Source organism: Mesocricetus auratus, unplaced genomic scaffold (assembly GCF_017639785.1).
Source record: "Mesocricetus auratus isolate SY011 unplaced genomic scaffold, BCM_Maur_2.0 Super-Scaffold_6730, whole genome shotgun sequence".
NCBI classification, from domain to species: Eukaryota; Metazoa; Chordata; class Mammalia; order Rodentia; family Cricetidae; genus Mesocricetus; species Mesocricetus auratus.
In genome coordinates this window covers 80,384,420-80,410,251 of record NW_024429184.1, presented here as the reverse complement: position 1 = coordinate 80,410,251, position 25,832 = coordinate 80,384,420, and the positions used below count along the sequence as shown (strand labels likewise).

Here is a 25,832-nt window from a genome sequence, read left to right as displayed (position 1 = left end):
TAAGCTGGGAAAATCCTGGATCTTTGGTGTTTCCTTTTTTGTCATCAAATTACTTCTCCTTAATAAAGCAGATTTAAAGCAGACAGTGGTGGCCTGTGCCTGTAATCCCAGCAGTAGGAAGGCAGAGGCAGGTGAGGCCAGCCTGTCTACAAAGTAACAAACTTCCAGGACAGCAAAGGCTACACAGAGTAACCCTGTCTTGAGAAATCGAAAACAAAAAGAAGGAAGGAAGGAAAAAGGAAAGAAAGCACATTTAATACTAACTCTCTGTCTGGGCTTGGAGTCTGTCTCCTCGGTGTCACCACGAGTATAAAATAGAAATAAAAGAATGCAGTTTGTGGTCCCAAAGCCATGGAAGAGAAAATGGATTCCATGGTTACGGAGGCAGCCTCAGGCCCACTGGCACCCCTTGTCTGCCTTGCGCATCACTTTGCTGGAGATAGAGCCGCTCTGCCCTCGAAGACTGCCAGTGCGTCCTCAGTGTGCGCTGTGGGGTGCTGCAGGCTGCTGTAGGTTACCGCGGGGTGCATTTGCCAACGGGAGGCTAATCAGCTCCAGGCCTCCCCACACCAGCCAAGTCCATGAGGTTCAGACGTTGTTGGCCTTATTTTTTATAATTAAGGGCCTGCAGCCATTATTTCAAGCTTTTCCCTCCCCCTGCCTTTATGTGTTCCTTTGACTGTTTTATGGGTTACTTGTGTATACTTTGTAAGCAAGCCCAGAGTACATATGGTAAATCTGAGAGGCTAGCCTTTGACAGAAAGTTTTTAAGTGTAAGTACAACATGTAGAACTGTACCTATGACAGTTGATTTTTAGTTTGCATAAACCCAAAGATAGTCATTTTCAGCTTCTAATATAAATGGTCTCACCCTTAAGGAGGCTGTTCATGTTTTAGATAAATGTGCTTCAGTATTTTGAGATGCTTTCTATTCCTTGGAACTCCCCCAGACTTTCTGTGTCTTAATCTTGTGGAGCTGGCTGTTTGTTTCTATGCATTGCGCTTCTCCGACTCTAAATCTAAACTGGATGTTCACACTGTTTCATTTGGGGCTGGATGAGGGGGATTAGGTTAAAATGGCGAAGACATTAAGCCTGTTCTTCTAATGTCATTTTAACAAGCTTGTGTTAGCAGCCCTGCAGGTTAAAAAGCCTTGTCTAATGGACAGGACACCCATGGCAGTGCCCTTTCCCAGAGGATTGCATGCTGGTGGAGCCCTGGCCCTCCTGCTCCACCAAGGATACAATGGAGCCTCACTGCTTCCTGTTGCGCGGGCTGTCTGGCCCCTTGGTGATAAGCAGAGACACACTGGCTCCTTGAAGGAGGCTTTTAGTAAAATTCCCAAACTCACTGGCCAACTTTCTCCTGTGGACCATTTATTTATCAGGAAATGAAATTGGTTACAGGGTTTCTCACATTGCCAAACCTCACTGACAAAATCTAGTTTCTTCCAGAGTTCAGGAGAAGCATTAACTCTTTCTTGTCAGTCAACACTTCTGGCCCCTGTCCCTGGAAAGCCACGCCAAGCAGGGGTTGGCGGTGGATAGGAGTGCACAGCAGAAGTGAACCGAGAAGACTCCATCCGTAGATAGCAAAAGATGGCCCCTTCATACTATGTAATCATCTCCGGATAGAGCTTCATTTTCACAAGACTGGTTTTTCACTTCCAAAAATGAAAACTCTCAACCATGACACAAACCACCTTGTTGTCAGCAGAGTCTGCTGCTAACTTAGACCAGTGAGCATTTTTTAAACTCGGTGAAACTAGAAGAAACAAAAAAAGCAAAAAAAAAAAAAAAAAAAAAAAAAAAAGAGGCCCCTGTGGTTGTAGGGCAGAGAAACTACTTGGGTGAGTGAAGGTTAAGTTACTACAAAGTGTATAATCTAGTTCATATGTTTAAGGAGGAACTAGGCTAAATTATCCAAAATATTCTGACGCATGGAATCATTTCATTTTGCGAGGCAGAATTGGTGGCGCATAGCATGCCATTGTAGGCTAGCCTGTTCAGTGCCGTCTCCAGCTCTGGCCTCCTGTGTTTGGAATTAGCAGGCCCAGAGGTAACACACAGGATGCATGTGGCAGTCATTATGACTGTGGAAGTGGTTGCTGGCTAATTGATAGCAGTAGCAGCTAGAGACAGCCTTATTTAATTTTCAATAGTCCCTATGACAGGACGCTATAAATGGGTCCCTTTGTAGTCTTGTTGTTATTGTCCTTCTCTGTGTGTCATTAAATATGTGAGAGTTAATATATGCACTTGATAAAATTTAGGAATGGATTTCTTTGCCTCTCTTTCCTCCTCTGGAGACTCTTTTCATTTGATGTTAGCCTTGATTATCTTAGACCCCAAAGTAAGTAGACAATTCCTATCAGTGCAGCCTGCTACCCTTGTCTGCCATGGCTTCTATGGCTGCAAATGTGCTTTTGGTCCTAAAACCAATACTTAGCCTGTGCCCACTGGTGGCTTTGCTCATATCTGAGCCCCGAAGAGGCATACTGGTTCCATAAGGGATGAATGAATGAATCATTCTGTCTTTTCCTCACTGGGAGATAAGCTTTGTGAACTTGAATTAGATTTAGATCATTGTGTCTATGGTTTCAATTGCTATCTCATAATGTTACACAAGCTAAAGTGGGTGGTACCTTTTCTGAAGGATGGTCTTACTATTCTCCATTCCATTTTAATATTTTTATAGAAAAAGACCATATTTTTGGAAATGAAAGCAATCTTTTATTAATAATGGGCATTAGAGGAATTTCGCTAATGAAAATCTTCAAAGAATGTGTCTACTTCCTTTTCATGTTTCTTATAATCTCCCATGAAATTGAAATGTCAGTTTCAGCAAATGTGTGCATTTGGCATTCTCCTTATTGATGCAGACTTGAAAAATAATAGCAATAGCTACTAAAGTCTTCTCCTTCGTGGCTGATGACCTGTGCCCTTGCCCTCTCCTGTGCAGTCTGTGAGCGAACATGTTCTCCACATTCCACCACATAGACTCAGTGTTAGCAGTCCTTGTTGAAGAGAGAGCCCCAAGCCCAATAGTCCTGGTTTTTCAGATGCAAACACTGTATATATGAGGAACCATATGGGCTCCCCATCGTGCTATTTAATACTGTATTTGCACAGTCCTTCTCAGACCTCTGAGCCCTGGAGTAAATCTCTCCAGCATCCAGTGACTAATGTTCCTTCTTCTACAAAGCTGTTTGCAATAGGATTTCCTTGCCTTTCCTTTATTTGTTCGGTGAGTATTGCTGCCTGGGCAGCGCCCTGCTAACACTTGGGTTTTAAAGGACCCTCCCACTCGGAGAGGTCCACTTTCTAAAGGAACCTTCAAAAGCAGCTTCCCTAAGCACCTTCACCGAGACTGCTTCGTTTTCAGGAGGAATCTTAAGCAAAGGAGGAGAGGTGAGCAGCAAGAGGGCTCCCGAAGCAAAGGAAGGAGGCTGCCGTGCTAAGTGCCTTGGGATACTTTGAGAAAATGAGAAATGGCTGTGGGGTGAATACAGACTTGAAACCACCAGCACGGAGAGTGAGCAACCAGGAAGGCCTGAGGGTGCTGAGGGGAAAAGCCTGAATCAATGCTAGCTACCCCAGTTGTGTGGTCTGGACGAGCTGTGCACCCACTCTCCGGTCATTTCTCCCTGTTGCCCGCCTTGCCTCCTGGTGTGAGCTGGGGGAAGCCCTTGTCTCCAGCATGCAGCAGTCCCCCTACCCCGCCCGTGTGACTGGGGCTTCTGTATCCTCTTGCCTGCCAGCTTCACTTTCTAGAACAAAGGCGGAAACCAGGGCCATAGATTCTGAACAGTCCAAACAGAAGGGCCGTCAGCCTCATACTGCAGCCTGACACTCCTCGCCTAATACATGGTTTTAACAAGCTTAGCCATCTGCTTCCCGAGTCCATAACAGATTAGAAGCCGCAACTTAAAAGAACTGCTACAAGTTAGTATGTCAGCAGCAGTGAAAATCGAGGTCCACTTGTCCTCATTAGCCTGGAAAGGACAGAAAACAACACATCCGACTGCTGCTTCTCCGTGCCCCTTAAGAACTTTTACAGGTCTGCAGAGGTCATGACCCTGAAGGAAAGTTGGGGCACTCCCAGGGCCTGGTGCTCTCTTGAGAAATGTAAAGCCCCTTGGCCAAAACAGCAGGGGAAGTGCCTAAACCCAGAGATGTCTGAAGGCCCTGATCTGGCCTTCCAGGACAGATAAGAGTTGCTGAGAGATTTTCTTTGTTGGTGAATTTGCTTGCTATTTTATTTTGGAAAGAGGCATAGCAAGGTTAGCATGCTAACTTTAAAGTCAGATTGCATGTGTAGTAGTTTGCAGTTTACCTGCATTTTCATGAGCATGCTAATAATTCTGCCAGGACTTAGCTCATTTGAACCACAGAGCACCCCAGGCAGACAGGTAAATATGTCACTGGTGTGGTTTATAGAAGCCTGAGCCAGGCTGGCTGACTTTGAAGATCATAACCAATTTATTGTCTTTTTTTTTTTTTTTGCCCATGTTTCCTCACTATACATTCTGTTATCAGTATTTTTAATTGAAAACTTGTCTGTAGACTTTCCCCTGCTCCCAGTGTTTTTAAGAGTCCTTTATGTGCATCTCTAATGAAAAGACTTCTCAAGGGAGGGAGGGAGGGAGGGAGGGAGGGAGGGAGGGAGGGAGGGAAGGAAGGAAGGAATCTCAGAGGTTTCCACTGATCACAGATGGCTCCATGAAACATCCTCTTTGCCTTTTCTCCCCCTCCCTTTCTAATGCTGGGTGCTGAACCCAGAGTCTTGTACATGCTGGGCAAACAGCTGCGCCCTCCTGGTCACAGTCCACTTGAAATCACAATGTATGTTTCCAATCTAGAATCTTTCCAGGACACTACCTTTATAGGTGTGGCAGTTGTTTTGATTAATTTTATATAGGCTGGAAAGATGGCTCAGTGGTTAAGATGACTGCTTGGCCTTACGGAGGTCCTGGGTTCATTTCCCAGGAACCACATAGGAGTTCACAACCATCCATAATGAGATCTGGTTCCCTCTTCTGACCTGCAGACATACATGCAGGCAGAACACTGTGTGTATAGTAAATAAATGTTTTTTAATTATATAGTTTGTATAATAAGAATCTATATAGGCTTGTAAATTATGAATTTGATTCATAAGTAAAATAATTTAAGACCTAGTCTTTCAGAGTGACCACTTAGTGTCTCATTTCTATAAAGTTAGATTGGTGCTGCGTGTGGTGGCATGGACTTAGGTCCCAGCACTCAGAAGGCAGAGGGAGGTGGGTCTCTGCAAGTTTGAGGTCAGCCTCATCTGCAGAGTAAGTTCCAGGATAGCCAGGGCTGCATAATAAAGAGAGACTGTTTCAAAAACGCAGACAAACAGCAACAACAAATAGGACAACTTACAAGCCCAGTTTTTCAGCAGTTGAGGATCTTTTAAACATGGATAAGGAATGTCCCATCCATCCTCCTAATCTGGCCTGCCACTTCACAGCCGAGGGGGGGTGCTGAAGGCATGGTTGTCTTTGTCCTGAATGAGAGTACTTGGGAGCAGTCTTGATTATTTACTTCCATTTATTTCCTTGCCCCAGAGGAAAGAGGAAGATGAGAGTGTTACCATTGGTGGTGGTGGTCACAGAGGTCCATACAGGAAGCCGTCAAGCGGGCATTCTGTTGCCTTCTTCCTCACATTAAGGCAGCTTGTTTGCATGGCTTTCCGGGTTCATCATAAAGCCCTTGCTATCACTCAACCCCCATCTCTAGAAGTAGAGTCAGGTTTCCAAGCTGGAGCTCTTCATCCCTCTGTGCCACCGGACTCCTGTTTCCTTTCCAAGTCATGCCAGGGGAGGGGACACATTGTGCTGTGCATGAGGGACAGGTGTGGCTGTGTGCTAGAATGGAGCTCAATGGAGAGGATGCATTACATCTCTTGTCCCTGAAATCTTGAGGCTTCTGCATTTAGACCTGTAAGGGCAGTGAGTGCGCTGGTTTCCCATGGGCAGGGGGGAGCAGCCCCACCTGGCCTGTGTGGGCCCCAGAGCTACAGGTCAAGGCTTGGGGACTGGTGAAGATGTTAGCCAGTGGGCCCTGAGCGGGAGCTGGTAAACATGCAGAAAGGTCATGTTAGGTGACATGGTTTCTGTCGCTGTTCCTAAGCCATTGTTACTGGTTCTAATGTTTACAGAGCCGATGAGCTAAGATTAAAGTGCAGAACTAAGAAACGGTATTAGAAAAGGGCGACCGAGACTTTCAGACCGTCTTAGGCTTGAACATAGTGAGAATTACAGTTTGACAAGTCTTCAGACAGCTTGCTCAGTCTGGGCTCCAGTGTCCCCTGTACCCTTTCAGGCACCATGAAGTCAGCTGTTCAGGACCCATTCCCAGAGGTGGCCTGGCTACAGAAACCACACCTGAGAGATAAAGGCTCACTAGAACAAACCCCATGGTGGAAATGAATTCTGTTTGTCTTCTTTGTTCCTAGTAAACAGGATCAACCCCTGACCTCTGCAGAAGCAACATCCTGGCCATATCTCCTTTCCCCTCCTAGTCTCCTTGTTCTTTCCCTTCTTGGTTCCCTGTGACACTCTTCTCTTCTTGCTCTTCCTCTAGGGACTGTTCCACCTACAAACCCTGTGGACCGTTTCCTTTCTAGAGCCTTCCAGTCACAGTCCAGCTCACTTCATGGCACTGGTTGTGGCCTAGGCTTGGGCTTACTTCATGTAGCCCATCTCTGTACTCCACACAGGGAGTCTCTGGCTGTCAGCCTCCATGTGTACCTGTGGTCGTTCTTATGTTAGTCCTGTCTGCCATGTCCTCCCCTTCCCCTCTCTATGCCCAGGTCCTACCTTATTTACACAGCACCCTCATTTACCACCTCCTCCTTAAAACCTGTTTAATTTCTCCCTTTTCAGGCCTCATCACAACTGCCCTGTCCTTTGTTGTTTGGCTGTTCATTTGTTTGTTTATTTCAGATCTCATGGAGCCTGAAACTTATAGTTATGAGGCTGGCCTTGACTCCTGAACCTCCTGCCTCCGACTCCCAAGTTCTGGGATTACAGGCGCTTACCAGCAGGCTGTGTTGGCTATCTTCTGACCACAGCTGGGATATCAGTATAGAGGCTCTGTCAGCTCTATCACAGCCGTCTGTCAAGGGCTCTTACGTCACCATGACATTTCATGATGAGTCTTTTTGCTCATACTCCCTCACCACCCTGTGTGGGAAGTTCCAAATCTGTTCTTACTTGGATCCACTTCTGATTAATTCTCTCTGCCCACAGAGTGCCTTCCTAACACCCTCTTCTTCAAGACTGTCCCAGAGTCACAGTAGATGTGGGAGGTAGACATGACTGTAAAGGGTACAGAGGACCTGGGTTCCTCTGTGAAGAGGCTGGTGGTTGTGATGAGCATAGGTAGCAAGCAAAGCTGAAGGTCGCATACGGCCACAAGGACCAGAGTGGGCCACTACTATGTGACACCTACAAGATACCTGGTCACATTAAGCCACATTAGAGAATGCTTTAGTGATTTCTCCCATTTGCCTTTATCTTAGTTCTCCAAGGAAATGGTGCAATCCCAAAGGTCAGAGACTGTTTCATATTTCTTATAAATGCTTTTATGGTACAAAGGGTCACCCTGTAATTTCATTTATTCTTACCAGTTTGGTAATACTTGGATGAAATTTATGATGACCAGAATTAGCACCAAAACATTTCAAAAGAAAGAAACTGAGGTAGACAAGACAAGAGTGGCCATGAGTTAGTTAGTGACTGGAACTGGCAGCGGGTACACAGAGTCCACTCAGCTGTCCTCTCTCCTTCTGCGCATGCCGGTGTTTGTCCCAGACCGAGTGTTTGGCCTACAGACCCCTCCCCCACAGAGCAGCCAAGTATAGTGTATCTGCACCCTCACTTCCCGCTGCCACTGAGCTCCGACCACCAGAAGAGCCAGCAAAACAACCAAGGATTGGCCATTTGATTAGGATCCCAGTGTGATCATAAGTAATCATGAAGACCTACCCGTCAGCCAGATGACAAAGAACTATATATACATATATATAGTTATAATTAACAAAACGAAGGAAGGGTGGACAGGTCACCTTTTGTCTTGTTCAGGCTGCTAAACAAAATCCTGGAAACTGCTTATAAACAACAGAACTCAATTTCTCCCAGCTCTGGGAGCCGGAAATCCAAGACAAAGCACTGGAAGATTTGGTATCTAGGTCTCACCCTCCTAACTGTGGAAGGCCATAGCTAGCTCTTTGGGGTCTCTTTTAGTAGGTCACTAATCTTGCCCGTGGTCCCTCGTGACCTGTCAACCCCCAAGTGCACAGAGGTCGGACACAGACGTTCAGACCCTAGCCTGGCAAGACAGTTTTCCTGGCCCTTATCTAACAGCATCCTTCTTCATCAGAGTTCTTACATGCTGGGTAGAGTCAGAGGACTTGTAGATGTGTCCACAGGTGAACTGCTCCCGGATAAGCCCAGCACTCTCTCTTCTTTAGCTGAGTCTCTAAAGCAGTGTTTTCAAGGCCTCGATGCCGAGCGGTCATTGATTGTACAATTTTCACCTTGGTTTTTGTTTCTTTGCTTGTTTTTTGTTTTGTTTTTAATTTGGACAGAACAGAATCTTGATTTTTTTAATACAAAATATATTCTGTATTCCTTGCTCTAAATAAATCCAAATAAAAGGATCTTTTTTTGTTTGCTTCCTGGATCAGTTTCTAAAATACAGAAAGTTAATTGTTCAAATTCAGAATTCCCTTTTTGAGAGATCCTTGGAGATACTTTGTGATCATTCTCAAGGTAAATTCCAATTTTGTTTCATTTTCATGCTTGCAGTGTGTAAGCAATTGAATTATCCATGGCTGTCCCCTGAACACAGAGGAGGAGATAAGCGCACGTGCCTCTGTCTCTGTTGGCAGATGAGAAGCTGGAGCAGCCGAAGCCTGTGCTCTAAACCGTGGCTCCTCGTGCTGTGGGAAGGACTGCTGGCCTTTGCAAGCTCGCTCCACCTGCAGGTGTTCTCCTGCTTAAAGTAAACAATAGAGCCCACAACAGAAGGAGAGAGCGCCCTGCTTTCCAGTTGCCCATCCTTGCAGGCAGAGCATGGGCTCCTTGGGTCCTTCTGCAGCATCATGTAGCAAGAGTAAGGTTTGAGTCCAGCCAGCACAGCCTGCCTACCGGGACCACTTCAGTATCCTGGCCAGTCTGCAGCCGCCTCCTCCTCACTGCATAGAGCAGGCCTCATCAGCTGCAATAGTTTGCAAATGAGGTGACTCTGTAGAGGAGTCTGACTCGTCTACTGTCAGAGCCTGCTAGACTCATTTCCCCGCTACTCACAGCCTAGATGACCACAGTACTGGTCATAGACGTTTGTGCTTCCTCCATATATTTATTCAATTCCAAATAATTGGTAAATACGACGGTTGCCATAGAGAGCATTCACTGCCAGTTACCTGTCTTTTGCTGCCTGCAATCTATCTCCGCTGGGGAAATGAAATGGCAGATGTCAGTTTTATGCCTGGCACAGCTTCAGCTTTCAGACTGAAGGTGTCATGCCACAGTTGCTTGCAAGCCCCTGGCCCTGAGTGGACATTTGGGGTTACACATCTCAACTCCATATCCTGATCATCCAGAGCCACCATGTAGAGACAGTTAAAACACCGTGGTCTCCAGCTCCTTGCCTGGCTACCATCCTGCCGCTCTGCCCATAGGCTGTGCATGCTCACCTGTGACCCTGTGGCCAGTATCTGAGCAGTCAGTGGGAGGCTGAGCCCACAGAGACCAGCCATCCTCACAGCGTGTGCTGTCTCTTCTCTGGTGTCGTATCCTAGCTGAGTCACTGCTTTGCCACGTAGAGCATGCTTTTCTGTGAAACTGCCTTCTGTCTTGTTGTCATTCATAAAAATGTGAGAAGTGAAAATACTTAATACCCTTCATCAACAGTTAGAGGCTGTGGATCTGCACCATCGGAGTCTAACCTGCTCTGAGACCAGTTCAAATTCTGACTTTGGATATGACAGCCAGTTTTTATGGTTAGCCCAGAGTGAGGATGCCTAAAGCCCCTGCCACCCAGGAGAGTTGAGTAACCAGCCCAGCACAAAATCCTGAACTTAAAACCCTGTCTCGTAAAAACCAAAAGAAAAAAAAAAAAAGAATTGTAAGCTTTTGGGATGGAGAGGTGGCCCAGTGGTTAAGAGCACTGACAGCTCTTCCAGAGGACCTGGATTCAATTCCCAGTAGCCACATGGCAGCTCACAACTGTCTGTAACTCCAAGAAATCTGACACCATCACACAAACACACATGTAGACAAAAGACCAATGTATATAAAATGAGTTATTTAAAGAAAAAAATAATTGTAAGCTTTTTAAGATTTGACTTGAAGTTCTCCAGCTTGAATTTTGTAGCTGACAACATCATGTTTTACAGGGTCAAATGGTTGGACACACCTGGCTCCACCTTTTGGCCCAGAAAAGCATAAAACAGGAATTGTGAATGAGAAAGAATAGGGAAAGACTTCATAGATGCATGCTACTTTCTGCTGTCACTGGGTTTCTGCAGGTTCTTTCCTTGGTGGCATCCATCTGAGTCTGGATCCTGGATTGTATTTGATCTGTGATGGCATCTCCTGTCCTTGCTTATTATCCTGTCTCTGATGTTGTTTTGAAAGCAGAGTTGGCAGTATTAGCAATGTGACAGTGCTAATGGCCTCTCTGCTTGTTCTGTGACAGCGCTGGAGTAAAGGGACTCCAAGTGCCTCTGGGGTTCCTTGATTCTTTGGGTGACTGTTTTGTTTCAGGAAAGGCAGGAGCTGAAGAGATGGGCGTGGCTTGCCAGAGTGTTTAGGGAAACCCTCAGGAATTGTGTATCCACCTAGCCTTGCTGTCTGCCTTGCAGGGCCAGCCTGGACAGTGGTGAAGAACACTGACTTCTGAGATTGGTTAGTCATCCTGGCTTTGCAAATATAAACAAATTATGTGGCATGCTTTGAATTCAGAGATGGCTTGTGTTGGGTAACCACATATCACCAGGCAGGGGACACATGGGTCAAGCTCAGCCTACATGGATCTCACTTGGGTCACTGGGAAAGCCATCCATGGGAAGCACAAAGGTTTCATTCCTTCTGCTTTTGTGCCATAAAATGTCAGAATTGTAGATTTGGAACTATGTGTGGTGGCTCATATGTGTAATTCCAGTACTAAGCAGCTAAGACAGGAGGGTTGCCACAAGTTCAAGGCTACCCTGAGCTACACACTGAATTCCACACCAATCCAGGTGACAGAGTGAGTGAGACCTATGTCAGAAAGCCTCCCTACCAAAAAAAAATTTGTGAATTCAGGTCTGTGGGTCCTTCACAGATCTTGTTTGGCAATCACTAGGCTCTAGGTTCCACCCGAGACACACATACTCACACACACTCACTCACATGGGTTTTCAGTGTAATCCCCTTCCTGTGTATTGAAGAAGGCAGCTTAGCTGCCATGAAGCTTTCCACATACTGCCCAGAGCAGGAGGGCCCTCCCGTGAGCAGAGGAGAACCCTTCACTGAGATGGGCCCCAAGGAATACTGGCCACATGAGACTCCCCCTTCTTGCTAAGGAATGACCAAGGCAGGCCAGCTAACAGTGACAAGGCTTCTGTGGAAACTCAGGGACCATCAAATTTGCTTGCAACTTAAATCTAAAGAATGTTCAGAGGAGCAAACTCCTCAGAAGGTACAGACAGCATCTTAGCTCAGTCTGTCTTCGCTGGGAGTCCCTTTCCAAATACCTCTACAACATAGATGACAAAAGCTGGAGGTCACTGTTGAGTCTTCTGTCTGTCCACATCTCGTCATCCTCTGCATGTCATTTCATGCACAGAACCTGCTTCGAATTCTCCACTCACCTCCCCCCCCTTCACAAATTAGTCTGGAAAAATCAGCGTGAAGACAAATGATTGCAGATAAGCAGTTCAACATTCGAGGCCATGCACTGCCTCACTGCCTTCTTTTTTTTTTTTTTTTTTTTTTTTTTTTTTTTTAGAGACAGGGTTTCTCTGTATTGTTTTGGAGGCTGTCGGTCCAGCCCACCCTCGAACTCACAGAGATCCGCCTGCCTCTGCCTCCTGAGTGCTGGGATTAAAGGTGTGCTCCACCACCACCCGGCTATGCCTTCTTTACCCACACTGAAACCTGAACAAGAGTCTGAGATAAAGAACTTGCTGAAAATGCTTCACTCTATCTCCTCACCCCGTAACCAGTGCATTTGTAAGAGGGTTCACTTCCTTTACCATAATGATAGCTATGTAAAAGGCAACATTGCCATCTATACCATGGCCCATGTCTGAGGGCAGGCTCCTTCAGGTGACACAGTCATAATAGTGACATACAAGCAGACTGAAGTATCTCCGAGTTCCAAACACACAGCTCATTTCTCCTTAGCACCATGAACGCCATAAAGCCCATCTGTCCCAGGTAACTCTGGGACACTGCTCCACTAACTCTCCCAGTGTGCGGGACCCCTCCCAAGCTTTCTTTTTTAATCTTTATAAATAACTGACTTTATTGTGTGTGTATGGGTATTTTGCCTCCATGTCTGTCTGTGCACCGCTTGCATGCCTGGTCCCTGTGGAGGCCAGGAGAGGGCATCAGATCCCTTCCTTAGAACTGGAGTTGAAGATGATTGTGAGTAGCCACGAGGATGGTGGGAACCAAACCTGGGTTCTCTGCAAGAGCAGTCGGTGCTCTTAACCACTGTGCCATCTCTCCAGCCCCACACGCTCGGCTCCTATTTTATTATGAGTGGATATATATATATATCACTCTGTCCTTTCAAGCCTCTGGCCATGTTCTTGCCCACTAAGGGGCATATCTGTTGGGCCTGGAGGAGTCTGGTGTTCTAGGCAGACCTCACGTACTGCCTGCCAAGTATCTGGCTCCTTTCTTTGATAAGCTCCCCTCAGAAGGGAAGGGCACAGTTCTATTGTCTCTGAGTCCCCCCCTGGGCCAGCTCGTAGCAAAAGTGGTACAGAAAATTCTGTGCTATGTACCTGAGCTGCTACTGGCCACACCACACCAGCCAGTCCCACCTCCAGCCCCTGTAGCCAGAGGGCCTACCTTTCCTTCTGCTCCAGGGAGCCAGGAGCACCCAGCAATGAGACTTTCAAAACTGAAGACAGGGACTGGAGAGACGGCTCAGAGCTTAAATACATTGGCTGCTCTTCAAGAGGTCCTGAGTTCAATTCCCAGCAACCACATGGTGGCTCACAACCATCTGTAAGAGATCTGGTTCCTTCTTCTGGTGTGCAGGAATATATGCAGTAGAACACTGTATATATAATAAATAAATCTTTAAAAACAAAAACAAGCCGGGCAGTGGTGGCGCACGCCTTTAATCCCAGCACTCGGGAGGCAGAGGCAGGCGGATCTCTGTGAGTTCAAGGCCGGGCTGGACCAATAGCCTCCAAAATAATACAGAGAAACCCTGTCTCAAAAAACCAAAAAAAAAAAAAAAAACAAAAAACAAAAAACAAAAAAACTGAAGGAGGGCTCTCCTTTGCTTGGGCCTCTCTGCCTGTGGAGCAAGGTCGCAGTGGGGAAGCCCGCCCAGGCTTTACTCATCGAGCTTAAGTTCTGGCTGGAAGAGGTATGATCAAAGTGCAGTGCACTGTGTACATGGATGAACATGTCATAAACCCATTATTTAATGTGATACTAAAAGCTAGCATAATAAATGCATTTCTAAAAATGAAAGTAAGAACAGCAACAGCAAAGCACAGTGATTTGCTGGTCATTGTGGGGTGTATCAACTTTCTGTCTTCACTCTCCCTAAGACCCTGGACTCTGTGATAAAAGCCATTAGGCTCGTTGTAGACACTCAGAAGCGGTGGGGCCATCTGAACTCCAAATGGATTGTGCCTGCTAACTGGAGAGCCCCAGTTAGCCTCCTGCATAGCTAACACTATATTCCTGGACAAGTAGGATATTATGACCTTCTGAGCCACCTGATTATGGGCTTCATATTTATAGCTTTGTGTCTTCTTTTGTTTATCTATGTTGAGGTTGTTTGAATAGGAATAGGCTGTTATGTTTGAATACTTGGTGTCCAATTGGTGGAACTGCTTGGGAAGTTAGGAGGTGTGGCCTTGATAGAGGAGGTGTGTCCCTAGAGGTACTAAGACAGCAGTGTTTGTTTTTAGACAGTGTCTTATTATATACTCCAGGCTATCCTAGAACTCACTCACTTGGGATCCTTGTGTCTCACCTACCCAAGTGCTAGGATTGCAAGTATTTGAGGCCAGCCTGGACAGCATAGTAAGACCCCTACTATTTCAAAAGTAAAAATAAAGGCTGGAGAGATGACTCAGTGGCTAAGAGCACTGTCTGCTCTTACAGTTGGATTCCCTACCTGTGTGGTGACTCACCACCGTTCTTAACTGCAGTCCAGGGACCTTGACACCCCCTTCTGGACTCTGCAAGCACCAGCCACATTCCTGGTGCACATACATACATGCACACAAAACACCTATACACATAAGATGATTAAATAATGTATAAAAGTTTTTGAAGCAAAACTAGTAATCACGAATTCATGAGTAGATGCACCTTGCCCTCAGTGCCCATACCCAGTGCTTATCCTCTTTCTGCTGGTGGCTGCAGTCTTGAGACATTGGCAACTCATTCTGTCCTTCCGTTTTGCTCAACCAATAATCAGATGAATTTATGGCATCAATGCTTCCAAGTTAGTCAGGTCACTGTTTCTTCCAACCTAACTCTTCTGGTCCCAATATTAACCAGGACCAACCTGAGTCTTCCGGTACCTCTTCCTCCCAGCTTACCATGCTCTGCCAGCACCCGTGACTCCTGCTGTGACCCACACAGGTCTACACAGAGCATGGCCCCTTTCTCTCCTCTGTGTCCCTCTTTCCCCTCTGCTGCCCCAAATGCAGTACCCAGATGCAGTGGTTGCTCGATGACAGGGTACAGGTGGAAGTTACACCTTGATAATCTGAGGTAGGGGAATGGCAGGAGGCTATATGATCCCCACATCTGTAATGCAACAATGGGCTTCACAGTTTTCTTTGCTGCCTTGTGACAGCCACCTTTCCACTGTCTAAGTGGACAGCCCACCACAAACCAGCATGGTGGACAGTGACTTGCTGGTCAGTCCCAGTCCCAGTCCACCCTAGCTGCCAGCCAGTTTTGACTGCCTCGGGCCCAGTGGCCACCCTCTACTTGTCTACGCTACTTACTGTGTGCAGAAAACTTTTTTAGTGTGCTGGGTAGCTGTGTTGGTTGTAAATTGCATTAACTTCCTGGCGCCATGCCAGGTACTTGCTGGATGTCTGATGCTATCTGTATAGGCTTTAGGTGGGAGCTGGACGTCTCCACTGAACTCGTGTAGTAATGAAATTATTACAGTTGTACCCTGCATCTGCTCGCTGACTTCCTGTGGGTTTTCACCAGATCACATGACTGACAACAGGCAGGCTGTAGACTTTTGGTGTGCTTGCTACATCCAAGTCTCTCCGCCAAATCAGACTTCTGCTTTGTCTCTGAGCTGAGCGTCCGGATGTCCCACTGTGGTAGGTTGATTTCACTAGAGCCAATAGATTAAAAAAAAAAAGATCCAGCCCCACTAGCGTTACCTCAAAATAGCAGTGTTGCTGTGAGTAGCAGCTCTGGACTAAGTCCAAGTTCTAGCTTCAAAGGTCGGTTTTCTCCCGTGTGGGGACCAAGTCGAAGGCCAGGAACCATGAAGAGAGGTGTGAAAGTCGGCCACCAGAACCACCTGGGCTGACGGAGCCTGCTGCTGCTCCGGGCTGGCCAGGGCCAGACAGCTCCTGGCCCGCCTGACAGCCCCTTGTCCCTCTCAAACGCCTGTCCCTTCCCAGGACACAGGGTCCTCAGGACAAAGTAACCCAAAAGTCACTGGCAGGAGCCACACGGGGCCCTAAGATGTGCCAGAGAGACAGAGTAGGGAAGAAGAAGCAAACGACTGGACTGATGTTAGAGCTGGGATGGCCTGGGGTGTCTGCTGACCCACAGCTGGCCTGCCGCTGCCAAATAGCATTTGTTGGGGTGTCGAGGATAGGGACACTCTCCCCAGTAAGGAAGCTTGATGTCCCTCAGCCACACAGGATGGCATTATTGTTCTCCATAGGCTTGCAAAGGAATGTAAAGGGAAAGATGACTCTTTCTGGGTTGTTGGTTTGACTTTCAGACATGACATTATTGGACTGCTTCTTAACAAAATGTGTCCCTGCTGTCTTAAGCTCTAAATAAAGCCTTTTACCCTTCTTTCCCTTGGCTCTCGAGCATTCCCAGGCATCTCAGAGAAGCACGTGGCCTTACAGTACCTGTTCAAGTCTCTGTAGCTAACCAGACAGGTGTGGTAGTGGGCCTGTGGGGGCCTGGCAATTGTAGTGCAGACCCAGTTTGTGCAGCTGTATACACAGGCACCAGGTTGGCTGAAAGCATTTTGAAAACTCTTACCATTTATGCCCATTTTCTGCTCCTTAGGAGTCCTCAGTCAGCTAGGCGTACAAACAAACCATTCCAGTAGAAGGGACTTTACCTTGAGCTTTCGAGTGTTTGCCTCATGTCACCAGTCTGGAAAACAGGTCTCTGTTTTCTTTGCTATTTGCTCATCAGTCCTTTGTGAACCATGTGACCTGCTGGTGAAGATTCCAGAAAGAACCCAGGAAATATAGCTCACAATTCAGTCATTCCCCCAAGGAGGAAGACAACAGACACAGAGAAAGGGTGTTATGCTGTGGTCTCGGAGACATGTGTGATGTGTCCATATGCAAAGTCTTCTTCCCCAGTGGTGGCAGTGTGTCCATTTGTCATGCTGTTCTGTCTCTGGCCTCTGCTTTCCTGTGACTGGTGATGCGTACTCAGGAGACCTGAGTTTGGAAACACTGTAAAATGATCAGATCTTCACCAGTCAACATGCTGACACTAAGATCTAAAGGACTTAGTAATAAGTTCCTATACTACTGAGTCACTCAACAACATCTTATTATCGTCTTGGTCTTAGACGGTTAGAAGAATTGGCCTTGAAGATAAGATCATCAGTTGAATGGCCAGTACAGGCGACATTGGGGAGCATAGGTGTCTGCTGTGAAGCTAGCTGTGTAAAACCTGTGCTGGCTTGACTCTAAGGTTACAGTGGGCTCAGCAGGCATGGCAAGGAGTAAAGAGGGCTAGGACACCCCTCTAAGGTCATTTGGTGGCAGGTCAGAATTGAGAGGAATTTATAAGTCCTACATTTTACACACAGTGAGAGGCCAAAGTTCCAGGGAAATACTCTGAGCTGCCTGGCTTGCTCTCCTGGCCCTGGCCTGGCCGCTAGAAAACAGAAGACACCAGGCACCAAGGTTGAAGGAGACTATTGAGGAGAGCTTCTTGGAAGACATGGAAACCTCATCCCCCTAGCTGCAGATGGTCTGAGGGTGGATACCCCAAGGCTTGGTCTGAGAGCCCCACATTCTGCTGGCCATGGCCCCTTTGGCAGGTGACTTAGGTTGGTGGACCATCACTTCTCTTTCTGTACAGTAGTGTCTATAAGACCTGTCCAGAGATTATTGTGTAGATATGAAGTCCTTTGTTCATTCGGGTCAGCAATTGTCAATGATATGCCATATGCTCAGAAAGTTCCTGGTTTCTGAAAGCCTATCCTGTGGTTTCATGGGAAATAAATGAAAACCAGGATCAGCCCCAATGCACCACTGAGGGCCGAGACAACAGTAAGCCCATGGGCTGGGGGATACCACATTTCTTTTCAGTAAGGTACTCATGGTAAAGGGGTGTGAGGGGTATGAGGGGGGGTGACTTCAGTGTCACATCCCCAAGCACTCTGCTGAGCTGTCCCTGAAGACTCCCAGCAGAAATGCTAGGGCCCTCCCTGAGTGGGACCCACCTACCCAGTCCCATGCAGCTTACAGGACTTGCTTCACAACCCAGACCCATCTTGAATATTGCTGAAGGTGCCACATAATCTTACAAGAAGACTATGAATACCTATGTCATGGTCCCCATTTCACATAAATGGTAGAAGTGGCCTCGGGGCCATTCTCTCCCTCCTGTTGACCTGCTCCTGAGAAAAGGATGGAGACCATTCCTCAGGCCCAGCTCCTTTCACTTTTGTTCCTTAGAAATGTCAGTGGCCATGGGAGAAATGGACTCAGTCACAGTATTTCTGGTCTCTTATGTTTGGTCACTGTGTATTGCTTTCTGTCAGGAACAACAGCCAGGGTTCACTGGGTGTCTGCTCTGTGTTAGGCATTCTGCTAGGCCCTTATGTCATCACACAGCTTCCCTCAGCTGAGTGTCGTATAGTGTGAAGTTCAGACAGTTAAATGCAAAATCCCAGAGAATAGTACTGAACCATATTCTAGCCCGAGTATGAGCAAGGGACAAGACTTCCGAAGTCACCAGTAATGAGACAGATTTATCCTCTTGTACTTGGGGCCTGGACACACCTTAGCCACAGCCGAACCTTCGGTCTTGTGCTTATTGTACTGTTTCCCCTCAGGAAATATCTGAAGAGGGAAGGAAAGGAGGAGGAGAGTGGAGAGGAGAAGCAGGGAGAAAAGTGGAGAGGAAGATTTAAATGTGTCTCCTGGATAGTTTTTCTCATTGCTTCGGAGATTAAATGAATACATAAAAACATTTTAATATGCCTGATAAATGTAATCAATCATGTTAGCTAGAAATTGCTTTGCCATAATCTCCCAATTCTGGAGACTCGCTATATAGACCATGCTGGTCCTGAACTCAGAGATCCTCCTGCCTCTGCCTCCCTAGTGCTAGAAAATAATCACTGAGGTGTTATGGAGAACTTCTATTGAAGTAATCATTGCTTAGCTTGAAGAATAGCTTGGTTATAAAATCTACCCATATCTGCTGTTGACAGCTTGTCCTAGTGAGTGCTAGGACATTCCCTAGTGATGTCCCCAGCATGCACTGGCCCTTATGGACAACTCTTGACAATGAGACTGTTCCAATACGTGGGAGCTTTGGCTATTTCTGGCCAAATTGTTTACTTGAGATGAGAGGAACAGTCCTCATTTTATACCTTTGAAGATAGCGAGAGGGATCTGGTTTGTAACTGTTGGTGTGATTGACCGCCCAGGGCTGCTGGGTGATTTCTGCCCTTTCCACAGCTGCCATATGCCAAGACTATCTTTGACTCACACCCTTCCAACAAGTCAGTCACAGAATTTCCCAGAGCTGTGAGAGTAGGTACATTTGGTGACAGCCAGAAGCTCTTGCTTAGCTCTCTGCAGCTCAGCTGTAAGTTTTCTGGGTGAGCAGGCCCAGTCTCCTCAGACATACAGACAATGGCCTCACAAAGGTGGGTGGCCTCATGTTCCCTCCCAAGACCTTAAGTCATTTTTAATTCTAACAACAACAACAAAAACAAACAACCCAGACTGTTTACTGACTGCATTGCCACACAGAAATGTCGGTGCTATAAGGAGTAGCAGTGTGCCAGCTTCTGCCCAGAGCTAATCCTGAGTGGTTCCTCAGAGAACTGGATCTAAGCTCAGTGTCCGAGTGTCTTGAATTCAGACACTCCTCTACTAACTGACATGGTCAGTCCGGTGGGGACTAGGGACTCAGGACAGTTAGCCTTACCCCATCCAATGGCTCTGGGTCCTTGAGGTAGGCACAGAGCCTGCTGACCCAGCTGACCCTTCTATTGTTATAGGAGTGATCCCGCCTCAGCAGGACACTGTGCTGCCCAGCCCAAGGCTGTGTGGGGAGTAGTCCTTGAATGAAGCCGAGAACTGCTACTTGGTGGTGGCTTCTGTCTGTCCCTGTCGCTGCAAGTGCTGATTTTTCACAGATTACAACAATAATGGTTAGTCCTTGTCCATATGTGATACTCCTGTGCAAACAGTAAGGAGCTGGTTTTACTACAGTATAGCAGGTAGAACTAACTGCCTGTGGTGTGTGGCAGTGTCATCAAAGGCCAGAGCCCTTCCTCTTTAAGAACAATATGTGCTTTTCGATTGGAACGCAGAACGCTCTTCACCGCAAAATAATACCTGTTTAACTCTGTCGTTCTTAGATCGTTCTAGAATTCTGGGGGTCTGAGTCTGGCACTGTGTAAAATCCTATAGACTGTGTGTGTGCATGTGTGCGTGCGTGCGTGCGTGCGTGTGTGTGTGTGTGTGTGTGTGTGTGTGCGTGCGTACACGTGCATGTGTGCATGCACCTCCTCTACCTAAATCCTGAAATCCCCCAGGTAGCACCATTTCAGTTCAGACCAATTTTCCACCTTCCCTAGGGAACCATAGGGCCTCCGTCTCCCACACTGGAGTGGGGGTCACTGTACAGGGCATTCCCTTTGTGTCCAACCCGTCTTCAGACCCTCCCAAGACTCCTGAGACCTTGGTCTGTGTCTTAGGTCCAGACACTATTTGCCAGTGTTAATACGTTTAGATGTACCAGCATAGCATGACTCAGGATTCACACCGGCTGTCCCTTTTTGAGGGACATGCTTCCCACGCCATCTGGCCACGCTGCCACGGCAGGCCCTGCAGCATCTCCGTTTCTCACTCCTTGGTTGTAAGTGCTCACTGTTGTCCCCACTGCTACTTGTCTCTTTTTCCGTGAGAGTGTACTTCCTGTGAGAACAGGAACTGCTGCACCCCTGGCCCCAGCCCACACAGGCCTCCTGGCACCAAGCAGCAGACACTTGTGTAAACAAATGTGCTCTGTGATGAGATGCAGTGAGACGATAGACCTCACATATCTGCCCGTGCAGAGCCTAGGACATGCTTAGCACTCAGCGCGTGCACATTACTTCTAGCAGTCACTGGCCATGTGGGTGGTGAACACCTACTAGCACTCTGGGGTAGAGCCACAGCAAGCCCCTCAGCGTTTGAACACAGTGGATGCATTTGGATGCCATGCTCCCTCCTCTCCTTCAGCCTTCCACCTACGTCCTAGGACCCTGGCTTGTCCCTGTTCTCCCTGCCCCACCTACAGTAGAGATTGCCACACAGCACAGCCTCTTCTGGTAAGGCCTCCATGGCTGGGGAGAGCGGACAAAAGGCTTTCTGTAGACCTGCCTGCTCCTCAGGCTACAGGGGGAGAGACGCCTCTGCTCTGGGTGGATTAGTAGATCAGGAACAAAACTTGAGTTAGAAGCCAAATCCTGATGCTATGGTACAATGTTAAGTGAACCTGTGGGCCAGAGGCCATGAAGAGTGCTTCAAGGCCCTAGAGGCTGTACAGAGCCTGCCTGAGCTCCCACAGTCCTAAGAGGAAATACCTCGGCCTCTCTCTGTCCCCATAGGGTGAGGCCAGACTGCAGAGCCAGCAGCTCCCTAGCCAAACATGCCTCCCCCTTCAGCTCAGGGCTCAGGACATTTTTTTATTATTATTAAAAATAATTTTCTTGCCGGGCATTGGTGGCACACGCCTTTAATCCCAGCACTCAGCAGACAGAGGCTGGCGGATCTCTGTGAGTTCAAGGCCAGCCTGGTCTACAGAGTGAGTTCCAGGACAGCCTACAAAACAATACAGAGAAACCCTGTCTCAAATAAATAAATAAATGACTTTCTTGTAAAGAATTTATCACACAGCTAGATTGACACATCCACTCAGATGAGCACCTGTCCAGAACAAAGTCTGTATGTCTCCATGGACTTTATACACTCAGAAGGCTGAGGATTTTTGAGAAAAGATCCTCACCTCCAAAATGACGCACACCCCAAGACAGGATCTCTCAAGAAGAGCCCGGCCTTGACACTGAGCACGAGAGGGTGTTTCCCTTATCTGCCACACAGTAGAGCCCTGCCTCCTTTTACCTCACCTCATTTAGGTCCCTCAGCAAACCAGCCAGGGTCGTTGTATTGTTTGCTGTGGCAGGTGTCTTAGGGTCTCTATTGCTGTGATGAAATACCATGACCAAAGCAGCTTGGGAAGGAACGGATTAATTTCACTCACAGCTCCACGTAACAATATCAAAAGCAGTGAGGGCAGGAACTCCCACAGGGCAGGATCCTGGAGGCAGACGCTGATGCAGAGGCCATGGAGGAGGCCTGCTTGCTGACTTGCTCCCCGTGGCTTGCTCAGCCTGCTTTTCCTATAGAACCCAGGAGCACCAACCCAGGGATGACACCACCTACAATGGGCTTCACACACACACACACACACACACACACACACATACACTCACACACACACACACACACAATCACTAATTAAGAAAATGCCCTGCAGGCCAGCCTACAGCCTGATCTTATGGAGACATTTTCTAAATTGGGGTTCCCTCCTCTTGGATGACTCTTAACTTGGGTCAAATCGACATAAATCCAGCCAGCACAGCAGGTAATCAATCACATTCTCCCAGATCCATTGGACAGTCAAAATTTGTGAAAGGCCCGGCACTGTCAGCCTATAGCCACTCTGGGGGAGGGCCTTGCTGTACACACACCACTGCTTTTGCTTGTACATAAAGAGTCATCTTGTTCTCATTGCAGAAATTTCCAGAACTGAAGTTCAAATACGTGGAAGAGGAGCAGCCCGAGGAGTTCTTCATCCCTTATGTTTGGTCTCTGGTCTACAACTCGGCAGTCGGCCTCTACTGGAACCCACAGGACATCCAGCTGTTTGCCATGGACTCTGACTGAAGCAGGACACACCCACCCCCACCCCCAGCACATATCTAGGAGTAGAAGCAGACAGACTGCGAGGTGTGTCTTCTACCGCGGAGGGTCACACAAGCGTGCTTCCCTCTCACACTGTGATTATTGGGAACTTGCCACCACTTAGTAGATCACTCGGCTTTGGTTGTAATGCAAGGGGGGTGCACAATAATAAATGGAAAACTTGCTGTTCAATAGGTGGCTTGTTTCTAAACTTCTAACCGAAAAGCTGGAGCTTCCCCGGGATCCTGGTGCCTTAGGCACGTGGCAAACACATCAACAGGGCATGCCATTTCCCTTCTTTTAATTGTTCTTAGATTTATTTATTTCTACTTTGTGTGTATGAGTTTTCGCCTACATGTTTACATATGTACCACATGCATTCCTGATGCCCACAGAGGTCAGAAGAGGGCATCAGACAGGGCCTGGAGTTACAAAAGGTTGAGAGCTGCCATGTGGGTGCTGGGAACTGAACCCAGGTCCTCTGCGAGAGCAATAGGTACCCTTAACCACTGAACCAACTCTCCAACCCTGCTTTTCTTCTTAAGGCTAGTTCTCATCCTGTAACCGTGCTAAACTGAAGCTTACTATGCATATGCCCCAGGCTGCCCTAGAACTTTGCAATCCTCCTACCTCAGCCTCCTCTAAATGCACATCCAACCTATGCATCTTTTTTCTTCTCAAATATTGAAATTTTTGTTTTAGTCACTTTTGCAGCTTCTCTTATGTGTCCATGTCCATGCATGTATGCATGGGTGTATATGTGTCCATGCACATGTATGTGTATATGTACATATTCATGTGTGTATTTGCATGCCACTTAGCAGCCCAAAATTTCATGAGCACTGTACCAGCCAATATGACACTAGCCTTCAAGATGGGAAAATAGCTTTGAGGGGGGTGGCCTCTGAGCTGTACCCGGAGTTCGGTTAGAGTCATGCACAAATTAAGTTCACCTACTCTGTTAATCATTGGGGAAAGCATAATTCTGAAAGCAGCCTTTTTCCTTCATCCAAGCTAATATGAAGAACAAAAGGAGACTGGCTTATTAAGACAGTATTCCATCTGAGATGAAAAGTATGGTATTTTTCCTTGTTTCTGACTTTGAAAAATGTTTTGGGGCCTGTGAGACCCATGAATTTGGTCCTACACTCCTCTGGGCTGGGTAGGACAGCGCAGCAGATGCCACAGTTTCATGGCAGTGCGTTCCCCATCCATGTGTCCACCTTTGTTGACCCCATTGGTCTATTAGAACCAGCCTTTGCCACCTGTCCTGTCTCCCTGGGCTAGGGGAAGAATCATCATGGCCCCCATGGGTGGTTTCCCCTGGGTGAGCAGCCTGAGCCCTCTGACCCCAGCTTTCAGACAAGTGGATGGTTCCTTATCCTTCCCCTGGTGGTGGGTCCAGGGCCTAGAGCAGCTGCCCTGGTGCTGCCTCATATACAGGTTCCCTGGGAGTGGCTGGGACCACAGGCACAGAGCTTCTCCCCGCGCTGATGTCCCAGGCCAGCTTTGAGATGGAGGCATCTTGAGGTAGGATGGCCGAACTAGCATTTCAGGCAATGGTGACGTATATTTCCTACAGAGAAAAATGATTGACAGCTTTCATTTGACTTCAGTGCATTCTAATTTGCTTCCTTTTCCTTTAGACAAGACAAAACAAAAACTACAGGTCATGTGAAACAGCTACATCTTTGAGAGTCTAGGTCCTAAGCAGGAGTATGGGATGTTACAGGACACAAAAGAAAATTAAAAGGACCCAAATGAAAAGTTGTTGGAAAGCACTGAGGCTTGGTGGATCTCATGACAAGACTCGTCAAAGTAGGAAAGATGAGAAGAACACTGGGTCTGGGTGGGAAGTAGCTATGGATTCAGATTATGCAGAGTCAGAAACAAGGGAATATTGCAGGACCAAGGATGACAGCCCACAGCTGTAATCCCAGCACTCAGAAAGCAAAAGGGATGCAAGCTCAAAACCAGCCTGGAGCTCATAGTGTGACCACGTCTCAAAAAAGCAAAAAGGGCAATGACACGTTATATATAATCAGTCTACTTCCTACTGGTGCACAGAACTACACAGAATGGCTTATTAAGAAAAGAATTTGGGGCCAGATGGTGGTGGCGCACGCCTTTAATCCCAGCACTCGGGAGGCAGAGGCAGGCGGATCTCTGTGAGTTCAAGGCCGGGCTGGACTGACAGCCTCCAAAACAATACAGAGAAACCCTGTCTCATAAAACCAAAACAAGAAGAAAATAATTTGGGGAGCTGGAGAGATGGCTCCATGGTTAAGAGCACTGGTTGGGTTCAATTCCGAAGACCTGGGTTCAATTCCCAGCACCCACATGGCAGCTCACAACTGTCTGTAACTCTAGTTCCACCCTCACACAGGCATACGTGCAGGCAAAACATCAATGCATGTAAAATAAAAATACATCAGAGAGAGGGGAGGGAAGAACTTTGGCTGGGCATGGGGTGCACACCCTTAATCCAAGCACTCAGGAGGCAGAAGCATGTAGATTTCTCACAATTTAAGGCCAGCCTGATCTACATAGTGAGTTCTAGGACAGCCATGGCTGCATAATGAGACCCTGTTTCTAAAAAGGACGGGGATGGGGAGGGGGTAGGGAATGGAGAGAGAGAATATGTGTGGGGATTATTTATCAGGGTTTTGAAAGTTTGAAGTCCAGTGTCACAGGCTCTAGTGCCTTCCAGCTGCATTATGACGTGGTGCAGGGTGCACATGGGACTAGAAGAGAAGGAATATGGAGAAAACAAATCTTACTCCATCAGGGGCCTTCTTCCTCTTAGACTGTCACCATGGCAGTTCGATTTCCGCATGTTTTGGAGGCTACATGTAAACCACAGCACACTGATACATTCCAAGTGAAGACAAAATGATGTTGTTCACAGCGATGGCTGTGTGCATATTACCTCACACAGTTCTGTACGTGTTACATGTATGCAGTGTGCAGATCAAACATGCATCAGTAGAGCTGTGCTTAGATTTTGAACAAAATGAACCAATTTATTTAAATTAATATAATAATAATAATAATAATAATAATAAAGGTATAGGTCTCCAAATCACATTGCTGAAAATGTGGAATAAAAAGAATTCCCATAGCACCTGGAGGAATTGAGACAGGAGGAGTTCGGCATTATCTGCCACAGTTGAAGCTAC

The 25,832-nt window shown here is 47.2% G+C and overlaps 1 protein-coding gene across 6 annotated transcripts in view; it reads left to right on the top strand.

Annotated features, from left to right (window-relative positions):
* Dym (dymeclin) overlaps positions 1–22,845 on the top strand; it is a 254,334-nt gene extending 231,489 nt beyond the window's left edge. For all 6 annotated transcript variants that reach the window (XM_040741591.1, XM_040741587.1, XM_040741590.1 and 3 more), the window contains one exon: positions 22,486–22,845. In XM_040741591.1, the coding sequence (XP_040597525.1) occupies positions 22,486–22,635 (150 nt within the window). In that variant the 3' untranslated portion in view covers positions 22,636–22,845. The remainder of the gene's footprint in view (positions 1–22,485) is intronic.
* Positions 22,846–25,832: the final 2,987 nt, after the last annotated feature.